Source organism: Oryza sativa, chromosome 5, assembly GCF_034140825.1.
Source record: "Oryza sativa Japonica Group chromosome 5, ASM3414082v1".
Classification (NCBI taxonomy): domain Eukaryota; kingdom Viridiplantae; phylum Streptophyta; class Magnoliopsida; order Poales; family Poaceae; genus Oryza; species Oryza sativa.
Window position 1 is genome coordinate 21,469,587 of NC_089039.1, and position 21,182 is coordinate 21,490,768.

At 47.4% G+C, this 21,182-nt stretch overlaps 1 protein-coding gene and 1 long non-coding RNA gene across 5 annotated transcripts; both read left to right on the forward strand.

Moving 5' to 3' along the window:
- The first annotated feature begins 7,365 nt into the window (after positions 1-7,365).
- LOC4338901 (signal peptide peptidase 2-like) lies at positions 7,366-13,815 on the forward strand. 4 transcript variants are annotated; one of them, XR_010741207.1, is made up of 14 exons: positions 7,366-7,510; positions 7,624-7,700; positions 8,014-8,151; positions 8,275-8,390; positions 8,515-8,666; positions 8,765-8,850; positions 9,455-9,582; positions 9,723-9,773; positions 10,030-10,508; positions 10,612-10,706; positions 10,874-10,943; positions 11,790-11,926; positions 12,311-12,388; positions 13,368-13,732. XR_010741207.1 is itself a non-coding variant. In NM_001402559.1 (13 exons), the coding sequence occupies exons 3-13, from the start codon at positions 8,112-8,114 to the stop codon at positions 13,452-13,454; spliced, it is 1,032 nt and encodes a 343-aa protein (NP_001389488.1). In that variant the 5' UTR covers positions 7,366-7,510; positions 7,624-7,700; positions 8,014-8,111; the 3' UTR covers positions 13,455-13,815. The 4 variants fall into 4 exon arrangements, 2 of the variants coding, with proteins under 2 accessions (NP_001389488.1, NP_001389489.1); NR_175276.1 differs by lacking the exon at positions 10,612-10,706 and having other exon boundaries at positions 13,368-13,815; NM_001402559.1 differs by lacking the exon at positions 10,612-10,706 and having other exon boundaries at positions 10,030-10,116; positions 13,368-13,815.
- Positions 13,816-15,840: 2,025 nt separating this feature from the next.
- LOC136356744 (uncharacterized) lies at positions 15,841-17,215 on the forward strand. Its single transcript, XR_010741680.1, has 4 exons — positions 15,841-16,054; positions 16,135-16,286; positions 16,385-16,453; positions 16,962-17,215. It is a non-coding gene; the product is annotated as an uncharacterized lncRNA (long non-coding RNA).
- Positions 17,216-21,182: the final 3,967 nt, after the last annotated feature.

Below are 21,182 nucleotides of genomic sequence, written 5' to 3' on the forward strand. Positions count from 1 at the left end.
CTCAATAGATTCGTCTCGCGAATTAGTTCAGTGTTATGAAATGGGTTTTGTCATTAGTTTACATTTATAATTCTAATTTGTATCAAACATCCTATATGACAGGTAGTATAATTTTAGCCCGTGATCCAAGCAAGAAACTGGGAGGGTCAGACAGTTAAAGAGGCGATGAGATGGCAGGTGGCCGCTGTTCCCGGTGTCAGCACCAACCGATCGAGCCGGTTGGTGATGCGACGGGAGTGAGGTGAGTGACAGAGTGATACTACAGTGTACCGGTACAGTGGAGTAGCGTTCGCGATCGAGGGATGTGGACTTGGAACGGTGATGGATCGTGTCGTTGTTGGCTCATCAATTCCTCACAGTCACCGGCTGCGTGGCCGGGGCGCCGGCCGGGGCTAGCCGCTAGCAGAATCGGCACAAGGATGGCTGTCTGCGTGGTGGCGCCGCGTGCGGCTGCTCGCTCCGCCTCCACGTCTTCGTCGGTCGCGGGCTTGCGGTTCCGGGGTCAAACAGGGGGTGTCGGATGGATGGCGAGCCGAGAGCCTGAGATGCCGCGGAGGTTGCTGTTTGTGGATGCGGTGGGCGCTGTGGCGACTGGCGCGCCATGCCGGCATGCCGCGCGACGGCGACGGCTCGGGCTCTCGCGGGCGCGACGCGCACACAGCACGGCGAGGAAGAGGGGAAACGGGCCGCGGTTTTTGGGGTGGTTGATACGGTTTGGGACGATCCGGGAAGGAGAAGCCCATCTGGCCACTGGCCTTATTAGCCCAGGGGGCAAGGTGCAAAGTAGGGAATAATTTTATTTTTAATTTTACTAGAAAAAAATGTATGTGCGTTGCAACGGGTGAAAATTATTTTAATCTTCTTATTGTTATGCGGTTTAGTTAATGTGGAATTCACTATGAGAATTAGCTTGGATACATATTTTTCTACAAAATCATGATACAGTTAGGAGTCCGATCATCTCAAGTTAGCATGCGAGTTTTCTTAAAATGATTTCTTATACGACTCCTTCTGTGTTTCCAGAAGCGAAGAAATTTAAAACCCGACTCAAATATAGATCTGTATTTCCAAAAACAAACGAATTTAAAAACCGACTCATACACGGATGATGTACCAAAGTACCGACAAAAACATCTTCAATCTATTATATTATTAATGAAAGGAATAGAAAAAGGAGCCTCCACGTTCGCTCTCATGGCCTAGAAATTCTCACATTAACTGGAGAAAAAGAAAAGGCAGAGTCCATATAGAAATACAATTTAGAAATAGCTGAAATTCGGAATTTAAAAATAAAGAATATTAGAAGAGGAGACTAGAGTCCATATAGAAATACAATTTAGAAATAGTTGAAATTCGGAATTAAAAAATACGAAATATTAGAAGAGGAGACTAGAGTCCATATAGAAATACAATTAGGAAATAACTGAAATTCAAAATTAAAAATAAGGAATATTAGAAATAGAGTATAGAGTTGTCACACCCCAATCCGGCATCGCTGTACAACGGCACCTGACAGGAGCGTGTCGTAGTAATAACGGCGCGAACCGCTTCCTACGAAACCGCGATCTCAGTACCAGTCCCAGGACATAGTGCTGGTACCCACGGTGACAAATATGAATCATTGCAAATCCTTAAAATAAATAGAGGACTTATTTACCTTAACTTAGGTTGCAGCTCAGAACAGCCTGAGAAATGCAACCGACGACGCTGACGGGGAAACACCAACAACAGCAGCAGCGGCGGAACCAACGGACTAACACCCAACACCACAGGCGACGGTTGGGGACCAGGACGAAACCCTAATCTTCACTTCACTTCATCTTCACTTCAAGGCAGAGGAACTACATATATATTTATATAGAGTAAGGGTGATTACTTTCGTACTCAGCAAGTCACGAGAATTTAGGTGTTTAATGCAAGCTTGGAAGAGAGGCAAGGTTGTTTTGCAAATCCTTTATTTGAAACACTTTTGAAATTACTAAGTGATTTATTTCTTTTTAAGTTTGGGTCGAAAAGAGACTTGCGTCTCAAATCGACTTAAGAGATGCTTTTCAACAACTCAAATGGTAATGTACCGACCTCCCGGGTCAGATCATTACTTATCGGCTCCCAGAGCCATTTCACTTGATTAGGCGGCTCCCAGAGCCTTTTTCATTTTCTCGGACTCCCAGAGTCCAGCTGCCCGGCAGCACAACAATCCGCTTTCACTCGGGAAGCCTAGTCTTTGATGCCCGTAGACATCCCGAATCACACAGATTTGTTTCTGACCACTCAGGTCATCCATCTGCCACATAGGCTGATTCTGGTTACGATTCCCACACCACAACAACTTTTAACAAAGCACAGGCAATCAAATCTACGCAACAGGAACCACCTCACATCCGCCCATGACCGTGGGCACGGCTGTTCGAACAGTTAATTAATCTCTACAGAGAGGTACACTTTACCCACAAGACACGAACTTACTCCAGACACTGGCCGGTGTCAGAGGTTCGCGACAAAGCCTTTCCCAAGCCGACTCAGGGTTACCTCATGCCACATAGAAGGATCAAATCCTCACTTAAATATAGGCCATTTTAGGCATTCACAAATCAACTCCAACCACCTTGATCGGTAAGTGAGCAAGCTTCTCGTCCTTGCCTTACCAGGAACCCGGTTTGTCCAACCCCGCCCCGGCGTTCCCAACTATTGGCATGCGAGGTTTTCCTGAACCAACTAGTTACTTAGCCAGGGTGTCCCATTCTACCTTGTGGTTGCACTTTGATTATGTTCGATGAGTTTCCCACAGGAATCGGTCCTTATATGCGAATACGGGATAGTGCCACATAGGCACAACCCCCGCATCGCGAGTTTTCACAATTTATTTTATTTTCAAACACACCGACACCACATGTCGGGTTTTCAAGGCTTCACAAACCCATTTCCCAAGTTTTCGACAATCAACGGTGTATGTGGGATATTTGGTACACGCGCTCAGAGAGCACATATACCTAAGTACAACAAGGGTGGAGCGACAAGGAATCAGGGTAGTACAGCCTACAGGAATTAGTGCGACTACTGGGTAGGTCCGTCGGTTTGGCACGCAAACCGAGGCCAAGCAAATTAAGTGTGTGACCCTAATAATGCAAGTTGCAAACAAAATAATAATGATTTTCCAATTATAGGAGCAATTGATCAAAGGGTGACTTGCCTTGCTCAAGGTCTTCACGAAGCTTCACGAATCTTCGAGAAAACCACGATCGGTGAAAAATCCGGTAACCGCAACTATACGCAAACAATCGAAAACCTAGACAAAAGACCAAAAGAAAGATCCTAATTAGACTAATTAATAGTGCCATTAGATAGATCTCAATTTTATGGAATTACTGGAAGTTGAACGGAGTCAAACGGATGAGCGGTTGAGAAGATATGGATTTTCTAAAGATTAAGGAATTTCTGTCTAAAGGAAAAAGGATTTAATAATTTATTAAACCCTTTTTTTGGAAAGAAATTGAAGGAGGGAGGAATATCAGACTTCCTCAGGGTGGCTAGGGTGCGGCCCGAGGGGATTTGCGTGGCTCAGCCGAGCTTATTGGGCCGGCGCGGGCTACGGGGAGGCGGCCCAGGAGAGGGGTGCGGGGAGAGAGAGGGGGGAGCCGGGTGGACCGGGCTCACCTCGCGGGGTCCCGAGCGGGCCCGCTTGTCGGTGAGGCGGTGCACGGTGGAAGCGGCGCACGCGGGGCCGGGCGCTAGGGTTTCGGGTGCGCATGGTTCGGGCGCGGCGTGCCGGGTGGACGGATGGCGGCGGGCCCACGTGCAGCTGCACGGCTTGTCGTGGACCGCGCGCACGGGAGGGAAGACGGAGGGAGGGTGCGGCTGACCGGATTGGCCCGGTCAAAGCCGAGGTGGCGCCGACGTGGCGCCTACGTGGCAGCCACGCGGGCCGGCGGGAGGAGGAAGAAGGGGAGGCCGAGATGGACGGCGGACGACGGCAGTTTCACCGGGACACCATGCGACGGCGAGGGCGACGGGGAGCACATCAGAACGACAAGGAGGACAAGAAAGAGTGAGCCAACGGCTCAGATTCGCCAGAGGGCGGCCAGCGGCGGCGAATCGCGGCGGCGGCAACCGGCAGCGAGCAAAGGGGGAAACGACGACGAGACGACGAGGGTTCGATTCGTCGGAGATGGAGCATCTCTAGGACTCAGGGAACTCGTTCCCGGGGTTGGATGGGGCAGAGCGGCGCCGTGGAAGTCCGGCGATGAGAGGCGGCCTCCGGGAGCGGGTGCTGACGGTGGCAAGCTCACAGCGAGTAGCGCCGACGCTTGGGCGGTGTCTAGGCACATTCGGGAAGGTCCAGGCTAGTGACCGCGCAAGCTAAGAGGGAGAGGAAGAGCGGGGAGGGTGAACGGGGGCTACCGCGTCGGGAGATCGCCGGGAAGAGGGTCCGACAGCACGGGTGGGATCGCCTCCGCCTCGGGCCGGGGAAGAGGAAGGAGAGGGCACCCGGAGTCCTCTTCGGCTCCGCGCGCACGCCGGCTTCCCGGCACGCGCAACGGCGGGGAAGGTGACGACGACGAGCGGCAGAGATGGTGCAGCGGCAATGGCGCGGTGGAGGTTCGGCAAGGAAACGAGGAGGAAAGGGCGGGCCTCGAGTTGGGTTTTATAGGTGCGGGAAGTCGGTTTTGGGGGAGGAAACCGACTTAGGTGGTCAAGGGAGCTCGGCTGGCGGTCGTGCTCGGAGCTAGCGGCCAAGCAGCGGCAGTGGAGGTGCGGTGGCTGAGGTTGGGAAAAAGAGAAAAAGAAGGGGGAAAGGGAAGCTTGACCATGCCGTTTTGGGGAGGGAGAGAAGGGGGAGGGCGAGCTCTGGCTCCGTGTTTTGGAAGCACGCGCACAGGGAGTGGGGGCGGGTTGCAGCGCGCGACGCAGGCGGCAGCGCGGGCACGGGCGGCGACCGGGCGGTCGGCCACCGCGTAGGAGCGCGCGCGGAGCAAAATCGAATAGCGGCGGCAGGAGAGTTCAAACCGCGGCGGCGGGAACCGGCGGGCGGTGACGAAAATCGAAAGGCGGCGACGGGAGACCGACGCCGGGAGAGAAGGGAGAGAGAGAGAACTGAGAGAGAGAGAGAGAGCGAAGAGAGAGAGAGGGGGAGGGGGAGAGCGGCGCTCTCTCTCGGCTCGGTGGGGGCACGTGCAACTCACGTGGAGAGGGAGGAGTTAGGCAGAGGGGAGATGGGCCGAGGGGAGGGGATCCAGCCCATCCAAAATTATGAGGACGCAAAATAGACTTTTATAGAGAAGACAGATTTGGAGAGAATTCGAGTTGGGGGTTTGGATTTGGATTTCGAATTTGATGCTTGGTCTTAGGGAAACAAGGTGGAGTCAAGGAAGGAACTCAAATGGGAATCAGGAACAGGTATTTCGCAAGGATTTCAAGAGAGGATTTGAATTTCGGGATTTGATTTGGAGTCTTGAATTGGAAGAGGAAATTTGAGGTGGAGGATTTTGATTTCAATGAGAGGGAACAACGGGATTTGAATTGAGATCCACGGCACGACTTAGACTCAGCACACAAAGAATGAATTTTCGCAATTAGGATTTTGCCGAATTAGTTTTTAACGTCTCACGAAAAGCGGAGCGTTACAAGAGTCCATATAGAAACACAATTAGGAAATAATAGAAATTTAGAATTAAAAAATAAGGAAGGTTAGAAGTAGAGTATAGAGTGCATATAGGAATTTAAAACTAACTAAAATTTGGAATAAACATAATAAAATTAAAAGTAGAGTTTAGAGTCCGTATAAAAATACAATTTACAAATAACTAAAATTCGAAATTAAGAAAAACATGGGAAGTTGAGTTTAAAGTCAATATAGGAATGCAATTTAGAAGTAACTGAAATTCGAAATTAAAAATTAAAGAATATTGAAAGATGAGTTTAGAGTCCACATAGAAATACAATTAGAAATAATAAAAATTAAGAATAAAAATAAATAATATTGGAAGAAGAGCATAGAGTCTATATAGAAATACAATTTACAAAAAATTCGGAATTAAAAAAAAGAAATATTAAAAGACAAGTCTAGAGTCCATATAGGAATATATATATTTATAAACAACTTTGATATTAAAAATAATTAATAACTAACACGTATATAAAATACAATATGAATATTACACATTAGTAGTTTTGTAAAGTTATTGTAAAATTTAAAATTATGTTGTCATTTTAATATATTTGAATAATATAATGAGAAAACATATATGTTATTATATGAGAGAAAATATAATGATGCTAGCCGCACAATCTGCGCGGGCCACCATGCTAGTTTTATTAATAGTAGAGATTTACCAAAACATTTAGAGACCTTTTTCTTATTATTATTCAAAGTATTACCGTTAGACCTAGAGGAGCCACCTGTAAAATAGCTAGTCCTCCTTCGCGCAACCATTACCATGCCCCAATGACATGTAAGGCCTGTGTTAGTTGGTGAAATAAAATTTTTTTGGGTGTCATATCGGACGTTTAACCGGATGTCGGAAGGGGTTTTCGAACATGAATGAAAAAACTAATTTCATAACTCGCCTGGAAACCGCGAGACGAATCTTTTGAACCTAATTAATTCTTCATTAGCACATACGGGTTACTTTAGCACTTATGGCTAATCATGGCCTAATTAGGCTCAAAAGATTCGTCTCGAGATTTAAATGCAAACTGTGCAATTAGTTTTTCTTTTATCTATATTTAATGATTTATATATGTGTCCAAAGATTTGATGTGATGTTTTTTGAAAAAGTTTCTGGGGAACTAAACATGGTCTAAATGTCATGAAAAATGACCTCCCAAATGGTGTTAGAGGTGTGGATATGTAATACTTTGAAAAAATTACAAACATAATTAATTTTTTCTATAAAATTAAAAAAATGAAAAAAATCTAAAGTAGGAGAAGGCGAGCAGTACATTATAATAAAAAACACAGAAATACTACGAAACAATATACTATTATAATGAAATATCTAACATCAATATGATACAGATTCTGATGTCAACGGTACAATGCTAACATCAGCATGATACTTAGTAATAAATTAAGTACATACATGTATCATGTTAAGATATGATACTTACGTGTGATGACATCAGCATGATATGGTATCGAAAGTACCAGATCGGTATATATTTGCTATTCCGTTACATATTCTGTTCGGTAGTCTTCCTTAAAAAAAAAGAGGTCATTTATTTCGGAGTTTTTATTGATTGCTAGTAGTAGTTTCGTTTGCAATAGAAAAGGATCAGATTAGAATCAACGAAGAAAAAGGCAAAGTTAGAATAGTAACTATACAGCAGCATAACGTATATACAGATACATATTGCTACGCAGATACCGTACGCGAGCAGACACGGACGAGACGAGCGCCCAAAGCCCTCGCTGGCAAGAGGTGAAGAGGGGGGAGAAAGACGCGTCAAAGCCATCAACCAGATCGATTGATCCATCCATCCATCAATCGATCGATCGAGCGATCCAACCGAGGTACGCGAGCAACCATCCCCGCTTCCCCTTTTCCTCCTCCGATTCGAGATCCATGGCGGGGCCTCTGCCGTGCGGCACCTCAAACCCTCTCCGGTCGTACTCTTTGTCTGCAGCCGGCGAGCAGATCTGAAGGCGCGGCCGGCCGACCTCCTCCCGCCTACCTCAAGTCTCGTCTCGACTCGAATTGAAGGTCTTGCGATTACTTCCCTCGCGTAGATTGCAAATTCATCAGGGCTTTGATTGATTGGTCTCCGTCCAATCAAACCGTCGAGTTTGTTGTGAATTTATTTGATGCGTGGTGTAGTGCTAATAGCAGCTTGTGTTTCAAAAAAGAAAAAAAATCGTTAGGTCTATCCGCTGTTTATTAGGTTTTGTTGTGGGTGTAGAGCACAGTATTGCTCGCAGATACTTTTAAATGAGTAGAGACACTGGAAGGCGAAATCTTGCTAGCATATTATTGACCTTCGTAAACCATAATTAACCAATGCTCTTTTATATCTCAGAAGGGACAATACCGTGAAGTATCTGGGCTGTTGCTTCGTTATTTTCGTGGATTCACCTTGGAACTTCAGAACGAATCTTCCTGATATTTTCCGTGACAATGAAAACACATGAGAGAGCTGCCAATTTGGCTCTTGCAGGTACATTTACATGCTCAATTCAGCCATCGTGGTGTTGGCGGTGTTCATAACCATTTTTGTTTTCCTTTGGACAAACTGAATATTTGCTGAGCTGCAGTTTTATGCATCTTACATTGTATGCAGGTTTGAGCTTGGCTCCACTTGTGGTTAAAGTAAACCCCAATGCGAATGTTATACTGACAGCATGCCTTGCCGTCTATGTGGGCTGTTACCGTTCTGTTAAGCCAACTCCACCCGCTGTAAGCAATATGCTTGAACTTGTTTTATCCATCTGCTGGGCACTAATGTGATAGGTTATTCATCCAACTTCCTACATGTACCTCTGGCTCTGAATAACTTAATTTTTGCCTTTTTCTTATATAGGAGACAATGTCCAAAGAACATGCTATGCGGTTTCCTTTGGTGGGAAGTGCTATGCTTTTGTCCCTCTTCCTTCTATTCAAGTTTCTCTCAAAAGATTTGGTCAATACTGTTCTCACTGCCTACTTTTTCATTCTTGGCATCGCTGCTCTCTGGTAAGTTCAAATCCTATTATTAGAAGAGTTTTTCCACACATGTAACTTCTTAATACTGTTTTTGTGAAATTAAGAATGTTTATGTTTTTCTCTTGCAGTGCAACATTGCTGCCTTCCATAAAACGATTTCTTCCAAAAGAATGGAACGATAATGCCATTGTTTGGCGTGCTCCACTTTTCCACTGTATGACTCACACCTCATTATTGCCATCATGTATCATGTCAGATCAATACATCTATGTAATCCTATCTATTAGTAGTCTACTATATGAGGGAACTATTTGGTTGCATCTCTAGTATTGCCAATTTGCCATACATCAAAACAATGTTGTGGCGACATAATCCATATACTTATTGTGTGTCATAGCTAGAAAGGATTTGGTTTTATTTTTGGGAACATGGTGTCTTTTTCCAGTAGACCAATTCATCCTAGAGCAGAACTTTAAACTGTCTGTACTGTATTACAAAATCATAAATACATGATATCGCTTAATACAAGCAAGTAACACAACTTATTCAAAAGACGTTAAGAGTAAAGTTAAGTATTTAAATTGTTCCTAAACAATTTAGTGGCATCTAAATATGCTTTCATTAACAGCATGTTGTATGGATATGGTATCCAGTTTTCCTGAGTGAACCATATAGGTGCTGTTAGTATGTCAGTTCCTTTTGTTAGGAAATTATTGAAATGGCAAAAAAGGATCCTCCTTTCAATAACATTGAAATTGTATCATGCAAGTCACTTCTTTGTTTACTGGTCTTTTAAGTTCATTCACTTCTTATTTCAGCGCTCTCGGTGGAGTTTACCAGATCTCAAGTCGTTGCATCGATCCCAGGATTTTTCTTTTGCATATGGTATGCTGCGAAGAAGCATTGGCTAGCAAACAACGTTCTGGGGATTTCTTTCTGCATTCAGGTTTGATCTTATTGCTATTTTTGAGATATAATGTTAATATGCATGAGTAAATTAATTACGGTATGAAAGTTTCGTAGATATGTTTTTTTTCCCACCAACTTGTAGAGAAACCTGAATCCCTGATTCTCTTTGCCATCCAGGGAATCGAGATGCTATCACTTGGATCATTCAAAACTGGTGCTATTCTCTTGGTATGGATTGTTTGTATTGAACTGAAACTTATATTTTCTGGTGGTACTTGTCAAAGCACCTTTTATTATTTCAGCCATCAAAATCATTACTAGTTGAGCATGGCAATGATAATTTGAATTTTCTGATATGCTATAATTTATGGTTGCCTTTCTTTTGCTTGCGAAATTAAAGTCCATATTTGTATACACCACCGTATTGTGTAAAGCATTTTTAATTTGTAACTTTTGTGTATCGTGGTATTCCCTTTTAATTCAGAGCGGACTCTTTTTCTATGATATTTTCTGGGTCTTCTTCACTCCAGTTATGGTCAGTGTTGCCAAGTCATTTGATGCTCCAATAAAGGTAAGTATTCCTTGATTTCACTCTTGTTGCAATAGCCATTCATTTCTATACCTAATCAAAAAATACGTAAGGTTTCCAGTAGTTATTTTCGTCTGTTTCTTTTTTTTCGCCGCTTTTTCCTTTTTTTGTGCCGTCCAGTTGCAAGAAAGGCTAAGGATGAGCCATCGGGCCCATAACAATACCGGCCCAAGGGACCCCTTACAGAAACCCTAGAACCACCTGATTTTCATCACAAAGACCCCTACTGTCTTCGCCCTTCGTTGCTCCCCCTCTCCCAGATCCGACCGCCTCCGCCTCCGGCCCGCCACCACTCGCCCTGAATATCTGGCTTCTCAATCCGCGGAAACTACTCCCTGTTGTTCGTCGACCTCTTTGTCGCCGGAGACCTCTAGGTTTTCTCCCTCTCTATGTTACTGTATGTTTGTATGGTCGTCTCAAACTCTTTGGATGTTTCTTTATGTGCTCGGTGGCTAATTAGCCAATCACACACTGCAGCCGCCATGGCAGCAACCTTAACCCTGTGTGAATGGTCAGTAAGCTCACCTACATTGATCCGCTTTGTTGCGTCGATTGGAGGAACGGCTCTTCTTGTACGTGCTTCCTTCATTGATGCATCAACGCACGCTGCTATATGACCTAGCTCTAAGTTTAATCCATCCCGTGTGAATTCGTTTTCTAGGTTGCAAATATACTGTTTTAGAAATACTAGTTTTCTAAAAAAAGGTTAATCTAGTTCTACTCATTTTTTTTTGCACAGCTTCTATTTCCTACAGGTGATGCTGCACGCCCGTTCTCTATGCTTGGCCTTGGTGACATTGTAATACCTGGTTAGTAATAAAATCTTTAGATTATTTATTTCAACTTTTATTTGGCCTGTGATTTCTGGTTGAATAGGGTCATTCAGGCTGTCAGCTGCATTAGATTGAGAACTTGTTTGAATTTATGATCTATAGCAAGCTGTTAGTTCAACTGGGTTGTTTGTTAAAAATAGTAACCCGATTCAAAACTGTATCTGTTTGCTACATCATTTGAGTTCCTATTTTTTTCTCCTGTGGCTCTAAAGGTGCGTAGGCATGTAGCAGAGAATCAAATCAACTATATCATAAAATAATGTAGATATAATTTTAGTTCCATTTGCTGGTAATAGGAGTACAGTTGTGTGTATTGCCAGAAAATAATTGTAAATTCAGCATTTCAGCTGCTTTGAGTTGCTTGTAAAAATGTACTCCGAGTCTGAATTCTGGCTCTGTTATCCAGATGAAGCCAACAAGGTTGGCTATTTGTCTTCAAACTACTTAGTTTTATAATGAGGATATATGTTGGTTTTTGGCTATGATATTACTTTCTATACTTGAATCTAAATAAAATGAATAGCAGAATCATTTGCACTACCCTGGTTCGTTAATTTTTTTTTCCAGGGATTAGTTTAGTTGGTTGGTTAGGGTATGCATGTGGATGCCTTCTACTGAATAATGCATTAAACTCCTTGTTGTCTTTATTAGCACTAAAGCTCGAAGAATTTGTTGTTGCTAGTTGCTACTTGCCACTGATCGTTTGTCTTTCCTTAGCAGTCTTCACACCATTCAATAGTGTAAATCATGAAATTGACACATATTCTGCAAGGTGCAACTCTTGTATTGACACATAATATGCTCTTCTACTTTTGGTTCCAGGTATATTTGTGGCACTTGCGCTGCGTTTTGATGTCTCAAGAGGAATTAAGAACCGCTATTTTAATAGTGCATTTTTGGGTTATACCGTGGGTCTGACTGTGACAATAATAGTGATGAACTGGTTCCAAGCTGCACAGGTGAGTTCTGTTACTAAGGATTCTCGCCATCGTGTTGCCTCTTTTTTTCCCAAGGGAAACAGTGAGGGAGAGCCTACTGTATACAGATTATTTTAAACAAAATGAACTGTTATACATACATAAATAAAAGGGGAAAAAGAAGGTAATTATGTTGGTGCATCTGCCACCTCTACACCACCAGACCACCTCCACCCTGTATAAACTTGTAGTAGTACAAAGGAAGCTATAAACCTTGTAAAAGGAAAAACAAGGAAATAAAATTACATCAAGATCCAACCGGGACTCCAGTTATAACAGGAAAAGAAAGTTGCCTCTGATTTCTGTCATCTCTGAAATATTAATGCCCCTCTTCTTTCATTGTCTTTATTTTCTCATCATATGCAGCCTGCTCTGTTGTACATTGTTCCTGGTGTGATTGGTTTTGTTGCTGTTCACTGTTTGTGGAATGGTGAAGTAAAGCCGGTAAGTTTGTTAACTCTGACCATGGTATTTCCCAACCTGTCCATTGTCCTGAAACTTGAGAGTACGCTGCGTAATTTATTCTGTTGAAGGGGCCCCTTTTTTTGTTACATTACTAAAAACTCAAAGTTAATAGCCTTCGTTCATGATGCTTAATTGCTACTGCAAAGACGTGGGAGTTTTATGTACAATAGGATGGTTGATATAATTTGTTGGAAGAGTCGCTGTATTTATTTTGATGTTAGTGTTAGAATGGTGTTGCTATGGTTAAGTTATTATGTACCACACGCTGTTAAATATTTGATTTTCTAAGCTGTGAGCAATGCCCGTACCATTTATGCATGAAATGGCTTTGTACGCATCGTTAGAGATTATGCGATTCCGGTGCTGAAAGGCTGAGAACATGATGAAGTTTTGAACATGGATGATATTCTTTGTTGCTAACATCAAATTATTTTTTTAGCTAAAAATGACTAGATTATTTTCCTTCTATCTTTTGATCACTAGATAAAAATCACTTGGTTTGCTGGTTCGCAGTGGAGTGAACAGCCAGGCATGGGCTCAATCCTTATCACTGAAATCTGTGCGTCAGTGGGGAACTTTTTTCCTACTCCCTGGGATTGCCTCTATGGGTTAATCCTGGGACATTTAACTTCTTGCCACTTTTAAGATGTGGCAATTAATTATTTGCCATTCACTGTCTATGACATGTGGGTCCAGTGGCAAATAATTTAGCACCACTTGTAAGAGTGGCAAATAGTTAATTATTCCGTTAATCCTAGCTAGGACTTGATACACCAGTAGGGCTCGCCTCCCACGTATAATATATGTATCTAGTGTGTATGTGAAAGCTGATGCTTGCTGGCGTGGGAGTGGGAGTGGCCGGGTAGTTTAGTTTCTGTTATGCGTATCCTTAGTTTTACCTTTATTGTTTTCGTATTTTATTATGATTATACTTGCTGACATTTTATTACATTGCCAGCTCCTTGAGTACAACGAGTCCAAAGCGGAAGAGGAGGAAGCTTGTGAAGAAGATACAGATAGCAAGCAAAACAAAAAGAAAGAGTAGGGCTCTAACAAGTAACAATCATACCTTGAGGACTAGAATATTCAGAAACTTTATGTAAGGTCTTCGGCATCTAAGTAGGCTGGATGACCTTTGGGATACAAGCTCACTTAGAACTTAGAAATGATTCACATGATAGAATCTTTCTGGTTTTGAGAATTGTTTGGTCTGGTGAGTAGATGAGGAATGCATCCTAAGTGGTTTAGCAATACTATAACCGGTACCTCTTGTTTACACTTATTTATCCTGGTGGTTGGAAGGATCTTTCCTGAATTTTGGTATGGTGAATAGCGCTCTGTGATATCTTTCTTGGCACACTGTCGTGTCTGAAACGAGGGATCTCGCAGAAATTCATGTGTGCTGCACTCTTTTCTTGCAAAATACTTGTGCCATTGGATTTTTACATCCTCCAGTGTTTCACATTTTGACCGAATTTTGATTTGGGAGTATCTAAAAAAACTGCCGCAAGTTTTTTTAGTCAAAAACTATTAGATGCAACTATAGTATAATTAGAGTGTAATTACATTGTAACGGTATTATAACTACACCGTAACTAGAAATCTTAAGTGTAACATGTGCGAAAAATTCTTTCTAGCAATTTTTTTTTCCTTTCATGCATAAATGTTGAGGCGATTCGATGGTTATTAATCTGATGAAAGTTTTGAGCGCAAAAAAACTTGCGGAAGTTTTATAGCAAATCTGATTTTGATTACTATTTTCTGAGTAAATTACGTAACAACTTCCTGAGAGGCTGAGAATCATGTATTACGTTGCGGTGGGAATAAGTCCATTTAACCTCCCTCATGTCTTGTGCTTGCGTGAATAACATCACTCAACCGGAAAACCAGGTATAACGCCTCCTCCTCTAAAAACCAGAGCAAATCACCTCCCTCGGTGGTTTCGGAGGCGGTTTTGTCCTACGTGGCACTTACGTGTTGGTTGACTTTCTATGTGGCATCGACGTAGCGCTTATATGGCTCTAAAATAAAACAAACCTAAATAGAACCCACATGTCAGTGAGTAAAAAAAATAATAAATGAACTCGGCGACAGCAGGACGGCGGGAGCGACGGGACAACGGGACAGTGGTAGGAACGCCGGCGGGATCACAAAGTGGCGGGAGCTCGACGGGAGCGATAGAACAGCGGGAGCGGCGAGGCGGCGGGAGCTCAGCGGGAGCGGCGGGGCAGCGGGAGAGGTGGGGCAGCGGGAGCTCGGTGGTAGCGGCAGGACGGCGGGAGTGGCGAGACGGCAGGATCTCGGCAAAGCGGCGGGAGCTCGGCGGGAGCGGCAGGACAGTCGTGACGGCTGCTGCTGCTCGGCAGCGACGTTGCCGACAACTTTGCCGGCATGGAAGGAGGAGCTCGTTAGCCGGCCATGACGCGCATGGGGAGGAGATCGTCAGCCGGCTGCGCGCGGGTCCTGTGGTGACGCCGCCCCTTCCCCTTTCTTCAACAAGCCCGGGCGCCGTCGCCCGACAATGGCCACTATCGCTGCCCCGCCGTCTCCCACCACGGCTCCCGTTGCCGCCGCTGATGTCGAGACACCGGTGCCTACTAGATCCTCTCATCGCCCCGCCGGCCACTACCACGGCCTCTCGCGGCGGAGACCGCCGCTGAGCTGCCGGATTTGCGCAGCCGCCGTTGTCTTGCCGATCCGGGAGGTGGAGTCAGAGGCGGCGATGGCGATGCCCAGGTTGAGCTCCGCCGATTTCGACAAGGGGAGCAAGGTCTCCGTCTCCTCCCTTTGGACCGACGGCGACGAGAGGAGCCAGCTCGTCGGCGGCGACGGCAGTGGTGGTGATTCGATGACCCATCCCGGCGAACCGCTTCCCCTGCGCTTGCCGTGGCAGGCGAACCCTTCCCGCGCGGGCGCCGTGGCCGGCGAACCCCTCCCTCGCGGCGCGCGCCTACATCCTCCGGCGGTCCCTATCCCTCCCGCGCGCTCCGGCACCTCCCCTGACCGTGCTCTGTCCACGGAGAGAGGGGAGAGGAGAGTGGAGAGTGGTGGAGGAAGAGTGGAAATGGCACTTACATGTGGGCCCTCACATAATTTTTCAATTTTTTCGATGACTAGGCTGCCACGTCAGCAAAACCACTGTCAAAAACCAGGGAGTTGTTTTGTACTGGTTTTAACACTTGGGGAGGTAATATACCCGTTTTTCTGGTTGAGGGATGTTATTCACGCAGCGCAAGAGATGAGGGAGGTGAAATGGACTTATTTACGCTGCGGTGGCGCGTTATGCCCCGCGATCGTGCAGGCTCACATGGCCGCGGTTGAACGGGAGGCAGCCCATCTGGCCCGTTACTGGCTTATCTTGGGCCTTTGGGGGTGGATCGCTTGCGCCGGCCTTCGGATGCACAACCTGTGCTGTGGGCTGGGCTCTCATCGTGCGTTCGCGCCCTTCGTTGCCGCCGGCGGCGGCCGGTGTTGCAAGGGCGGTGCGGGTGAAGAAGGTGGAGGTGGAGGCGAGGCGCGGCGAAGAATCCCCCCCAAGGCGCCGTCCTCCGACGCCTCCCTCTCAGACGGCGGCGGGAGCGAGGGCTCGGACTCCGGCGCCGCTCCGATCGAGTCCCCCTCAAAGCGCCCTCGTCGCAGGTGTAGGTATTTTCCCCCCTACCGCCGCCGTCGAAAGGGTTCGAGATGGAGGGGATCCCTGATCATACCAAACGGATTCGATGTAGGGAATGGAGCCGAACCAAAATTAGGGGTTGCTTCCCGTTCCGCTGCCCAATTCGCGAGTTCGAATGGTGATATGGGTAATAAAATCCAAGCGAGGAAGCCAAGCCGCAGGTGGATGCGAAACCCGGGTTGATGAAGACGGCGAACGCGGGAGGTGAACAAGCCTTTTTGTTAACCTATGGTTGTTACTGATGATATTGATGATCCTTTTTGTTAACCTATGCTTCCCAACTTTTTTTTTGTGTTCTCCAGGTTGGTTGAACATGGGCATTCCGGTTGCTCACCTGATGAATGGCAATTTCGTTACGATAATCTCAGCAGGTATTACTTACTCCTATATGATTGATTATAACATTGCTACAAGTAAGGAACTATACTGGTAGTTCAGAGAAAAACTTTCGAATCCCTCCAAAATTGAAAATAAAGATTTGCGAACCGGCATTGTCTTACATATTTCATTCATTTACGTCTTCGCATTCTGAGAAGCTGAAAGCAGATTTTGACGACTGCTGGATTGACAAATGACAATGACCATTACTTGTCAGAGCAGATTCCCACCTTTTCATATTCCCCTCTTTGCAGTTTGCACACTTCAGTAGTACTACTACATGTTCTTGTTGTACTTCTACGATTGATATAGCTACAGAGCAGTTCTTCGAAACCTGCAGCCTTCACCAAGTAGAATTGTAGAAATAGGTTCAGAATTCTTCAGAAAAGAATTATAACCATCTAATGTGATAGTAGTAATATTTTTATTTGTCCCATTGTTTTCAGTACCACACAAGAAACAATGTGCTACTGCTATTTTTCTTTATCTCATTGTTTTCAGCATCACACAAGAAACAATGGAAGGGTGTGATCAGGATTGCGGTTGGGAGATTTTTTTTTTTCCGAGCAAAGAGTTTGCAGCAGTTGGCCTTTGCATCGAAGGAGTTGGATCCAGAAAATCCAAGGTAGATATGCGTTTGTATTAGATTCAGTTGAAGAACCTTGCAGTTTTTGCCTGATGGCCGGATTGCAGCTTTCTATGTACCTCTTGTTGATGTTGACAAGATTCCTGCAGGAGTAGTATCTTGTGTTGTCGGATTCCCTTTTTTTTTCTTTTTGAACGAAGTTCTATTGATAGAGTAGGAAAAAATTACAAGATTACAACTCTGGAGGGTCATAACCAGGAAAAAGAAAAAAAAACCCCACGAGACGGTGCGAAGTTCTATTGATAGAGCAGGAAAAAATTATAAGATTACAACCCTGGAAGGTCATAACCAGGAAAAAGAAAAAAAAACCCCACCCACACACCGACAGTGCTAACACACACACCCGGGAGAAGGCTAGCACCGGACCGGCCGCCGCTAAGCGTGACCGACCGCCGCTAGACCAACAAAGGAACATAGACGAGATCGGCCCCTAGAGGATGCCAAAATGACGTCTTCAGGAAGAGAAGCGACGGAAGAACCGCCGTTGCCATCCGTCAGGGCTCAAAGGAGTCAAGACTGGGCTTTCGCCCGGCAACCGCCCTTGAGGGGTGAGACAGCACGACAACGCCCTCAGGAGGGGGAATGACATCGTTGTCGGTCCGGCTACAGCCGAGCTGGGTTTTCACCCGCCGCTCACCACCTGCGAATCCACGGCTGACGCACCGATGCTCCACCACTACTCAAGCTCTGCCGACATGTGGGACCCCTGCATCGGCGTCCCCCGCCGGTCAGCCTTCGTGCGCTGAAGACCGCACCACACCCACCGGCAGCTCCTCCTCACACCGAGGTCGCCTCCTCCACCGCCGGCCGCGCCTCTCGCGCCAAGCCGGCCTCCTCCACCGGATGCACCTCTCGCGCCAATCCGGCCTCCCTCCATCGGCCGCGCCTCTCGCGCCAAGCTGGCCACCGTCGCCGCCGGCAGTGCCTCTCGCGCCGTACCGGCCTCCTCCACCGGACGCGCATCTCGCACCAATCCGGCCTCCTGTCATCGGCTGCGCCTCTCTGCACCAAGCCGACTTCCGACCCTTCTCCGATCGCTGTTGCGCCGTCCAGGTGCGCCTGTCTTCCACGCCCCCGGCTAGCCGTTGAAGACCGCCATGCCTCCCACCGTCACGCCTCCACTTGCTGCCGCTGTCGATCGTCTGTACGACGCCGCCAGCCGTTGTCGCATCCGCCAACGTCCCCGGCCGCCACACGTCGCCTCCACAGCCGCGGCAGCTGCAAGCCAGCCGCCGTCTACCGCCGCCGCCGTCTCCAGCCGTCGTAGCCAGCCGCTGTCGCCACAAGCCGCCGCCTCGTCGCCAACCGCCACCAGCAGTTCAACGGAGGGGATCCGGTCTCCCGCCGCAGTAGGCCGACACCGCGTTGTCACGCCCCGAACTAGTCCCGACCGGAACTAGCCCGTGACGCTCCAAATTAACCTGTTAATCGATACCAGTCCCAGGAAACAGTGCTGGTATCACAGGGAGACAGAATATCACAGCAACAGAGGTCTCTTTATTATAGAGTAGATGTACAGTCATGTTGGGCTGCGGACAGATCCCGAGCTCACAACTGCATTACAAAAGGAAAGCGGAAGCCAGGACTTGGACCAATAAACACAGGCGCGACTTGGGAACTAGGCCGAAACCCTAAAACTCATCGTAGCCGGCTTGCTCCTGGAAGAACTCCTCATCAGCAGGATCCGCTTCATCTTCTTCAGCAACTGGGGGGGATTATTTATATAGGGCAAGGGTGAGTACGGGAGTACTCAGCAAGCCATGGGAAGTAAGTGTTTAATGCAGGCTTCAAGGAAAGGCTGATGTTTTTGCAATTAATTTTATTTGAACTCTTTTCTGAAACAACTAAGTGAGTGCTTCTCAAACGACACGGATGAGACAGTGCGTCTCGTCCGGTCGGAGTATGTGCAATGTATCAGTCTTTAGAATTTAAACAAGGTTGGCACCCGGCCAACAGCTTTTTCAACGGCCACCCGGGCCTAGCTGATCCCATTAGCTGCAGATTTTTCAAACACCGAACCCCTTTTCACACAGCAATTTCACAAGCAGTAGTCAAACCAAACTACGCTAGGAATCACCTCACATCCGCCCATGACCGTGGGCACGGCTGTTCGAACAGTTTGTTAACCTCTGCAGAGGGGGTACACTTTACCCACACGACATTACTAACCCGGATCACCCAGCCCGTGGGGATCAGCCACGTCGGGAGACCTCCAAGCTTTCATGACAAGGCATTTCCAAAGCCGACACAGGTTTACCATATGCCGACGAGAGGGGTCCCAGACCAACAACAGGTTAGGTCCCATACCATACTGTGCCAGGAAGCCCAGGGGTCCTCCCCGACACCACCCCAGCGAATCCACATGTCTCTCGGCATCAAGGCTCCCCTGATAAGCTAGTTACTCAGCCAGGGGTGTCCCATTCCACCCATGTGGTCGTACTTGTCTTATGTTTGGATGAAATTCCAAGGAATCGGTCCTTAAGTGCGAGAGCGGGAAACCGTACACCCGGTACGTTCCCCGGTCCGCGGTTTTGAAAATTCATTTAGTTCGCAAGCACCGACCCAGGTGTCGGGTTTTCCAAGTCTTTTGTAAAACTCCAGTTTTACCCAAGTTGTTACTCGGATTTTAAGTTTGAAGGCGACCGTCGATACTGGCACAGGGTGCACGAATATCGAGGCGCAACTGGATGGTTACAAGGGGACATGGTATAGCAATTAACAATGGAAGGATCAAATGTAACAAGTTAGGTAGGTCTGCCAATCTGCCTTGCAGACGGAACAACAGATTAAGTGCAATCCTATCAATGCATAATATTTTGCAAGCAATATAATTAGATTTCAAATATAGGCTCAAGATGTTCAAAGGTGGCTTGCCTTGCTCGAGATCTGGAGCTTGATCCTCGAAATCCTCGCACCGCGGGTCTTCGGGCTCCGATACTACACGCGAAACGGGACAACTCAACAAACGGCGAAAATAAAGCCCTATTAATGACCTCTAAGCATGCCATTAGAAAGATCTCGAGATTTGAGGAATTTTGGAAGTTGAACGGAGTCAAACGGATTTACGGTTGGAAAGATATTGAATTTCTAAGGTTATTTGATTTTTGGTCTAAAGGAAAAAGGATTAAATTAAATCCTTTTTGAAAAAGAAAAGAAAGAGGGAGGAGAAGTAGACTTCCCTCGGGCGGCTAGGGCGTGGCCCGAGAGAAGAAGCGCGGCTCGGCCGAGCTAATGGGCCGGCCGGCCCAAGAGGACCCGGCCCAGAGCGCGCGCGGGAGGGGAGGAGAGAGGGGGCCGGTGGACCGGGCTCACCACGCGCGGTCCCGGGTGGGACCCGCTTGTCAGTGGCTCGGCTCACCGTGCGGAGGGAGCATGCGGCGTACGCGCGCGGGCGAGGGAGGGACGCGGTGCACGCGCGCGGCTCGCGGTGGATGCGGATGCGGCGGGCCCACGAGCAGCCTCACGGCTCGCGGTGGAACGCGCGCACGGGGAGGGACTGACCGGGGTCGGCTCGACCCAGTCTAGGCTGAGCTGGCGCCGACGTGGCGCCTACGTGGCTGCCACGCGGGCCGGCGGGAGGTAGACGACGACCCGGCCGCGAATGGACGGCGGGTGGTGGCGGCGAGCGGCGGAGCGAACCACGGCGATACGGGCAAAAGCGAGCACACCGGGCGGCTGTTCGTGATGAGGGGAGACGAGCCAACGGCTCGGATTCGCCAGAGGGAGTTCGACGGCGGCGAATCGCGGCGGCGACAACCGGCGGGGAGGGAAGAGGGAAACGCCGACGAGGTCACGAGGGACCGATTCCCGACGGTGAGAGCATCTACGCGGTTTCGGGAACTCGATGCTAGCGTCGGATTGGACGGAGCTACGCCGAGCGAGGCTAGCGACGTGTGGGTGCTACGGAGCTCGAGCGGCGACGGCGGCGAGAGCACGGCGAGCGACGGCAACGGTCGGGGCGGCGCCGGCTATCTACGGGGAGTCTACTCGAGCTACTACCAAAAGCTAGGGGGAGGAGATGGAGCGAGGAGGAAGAACGGAGGGAGGCATCACCGAGATGAGGAGGGGCGCTGTGA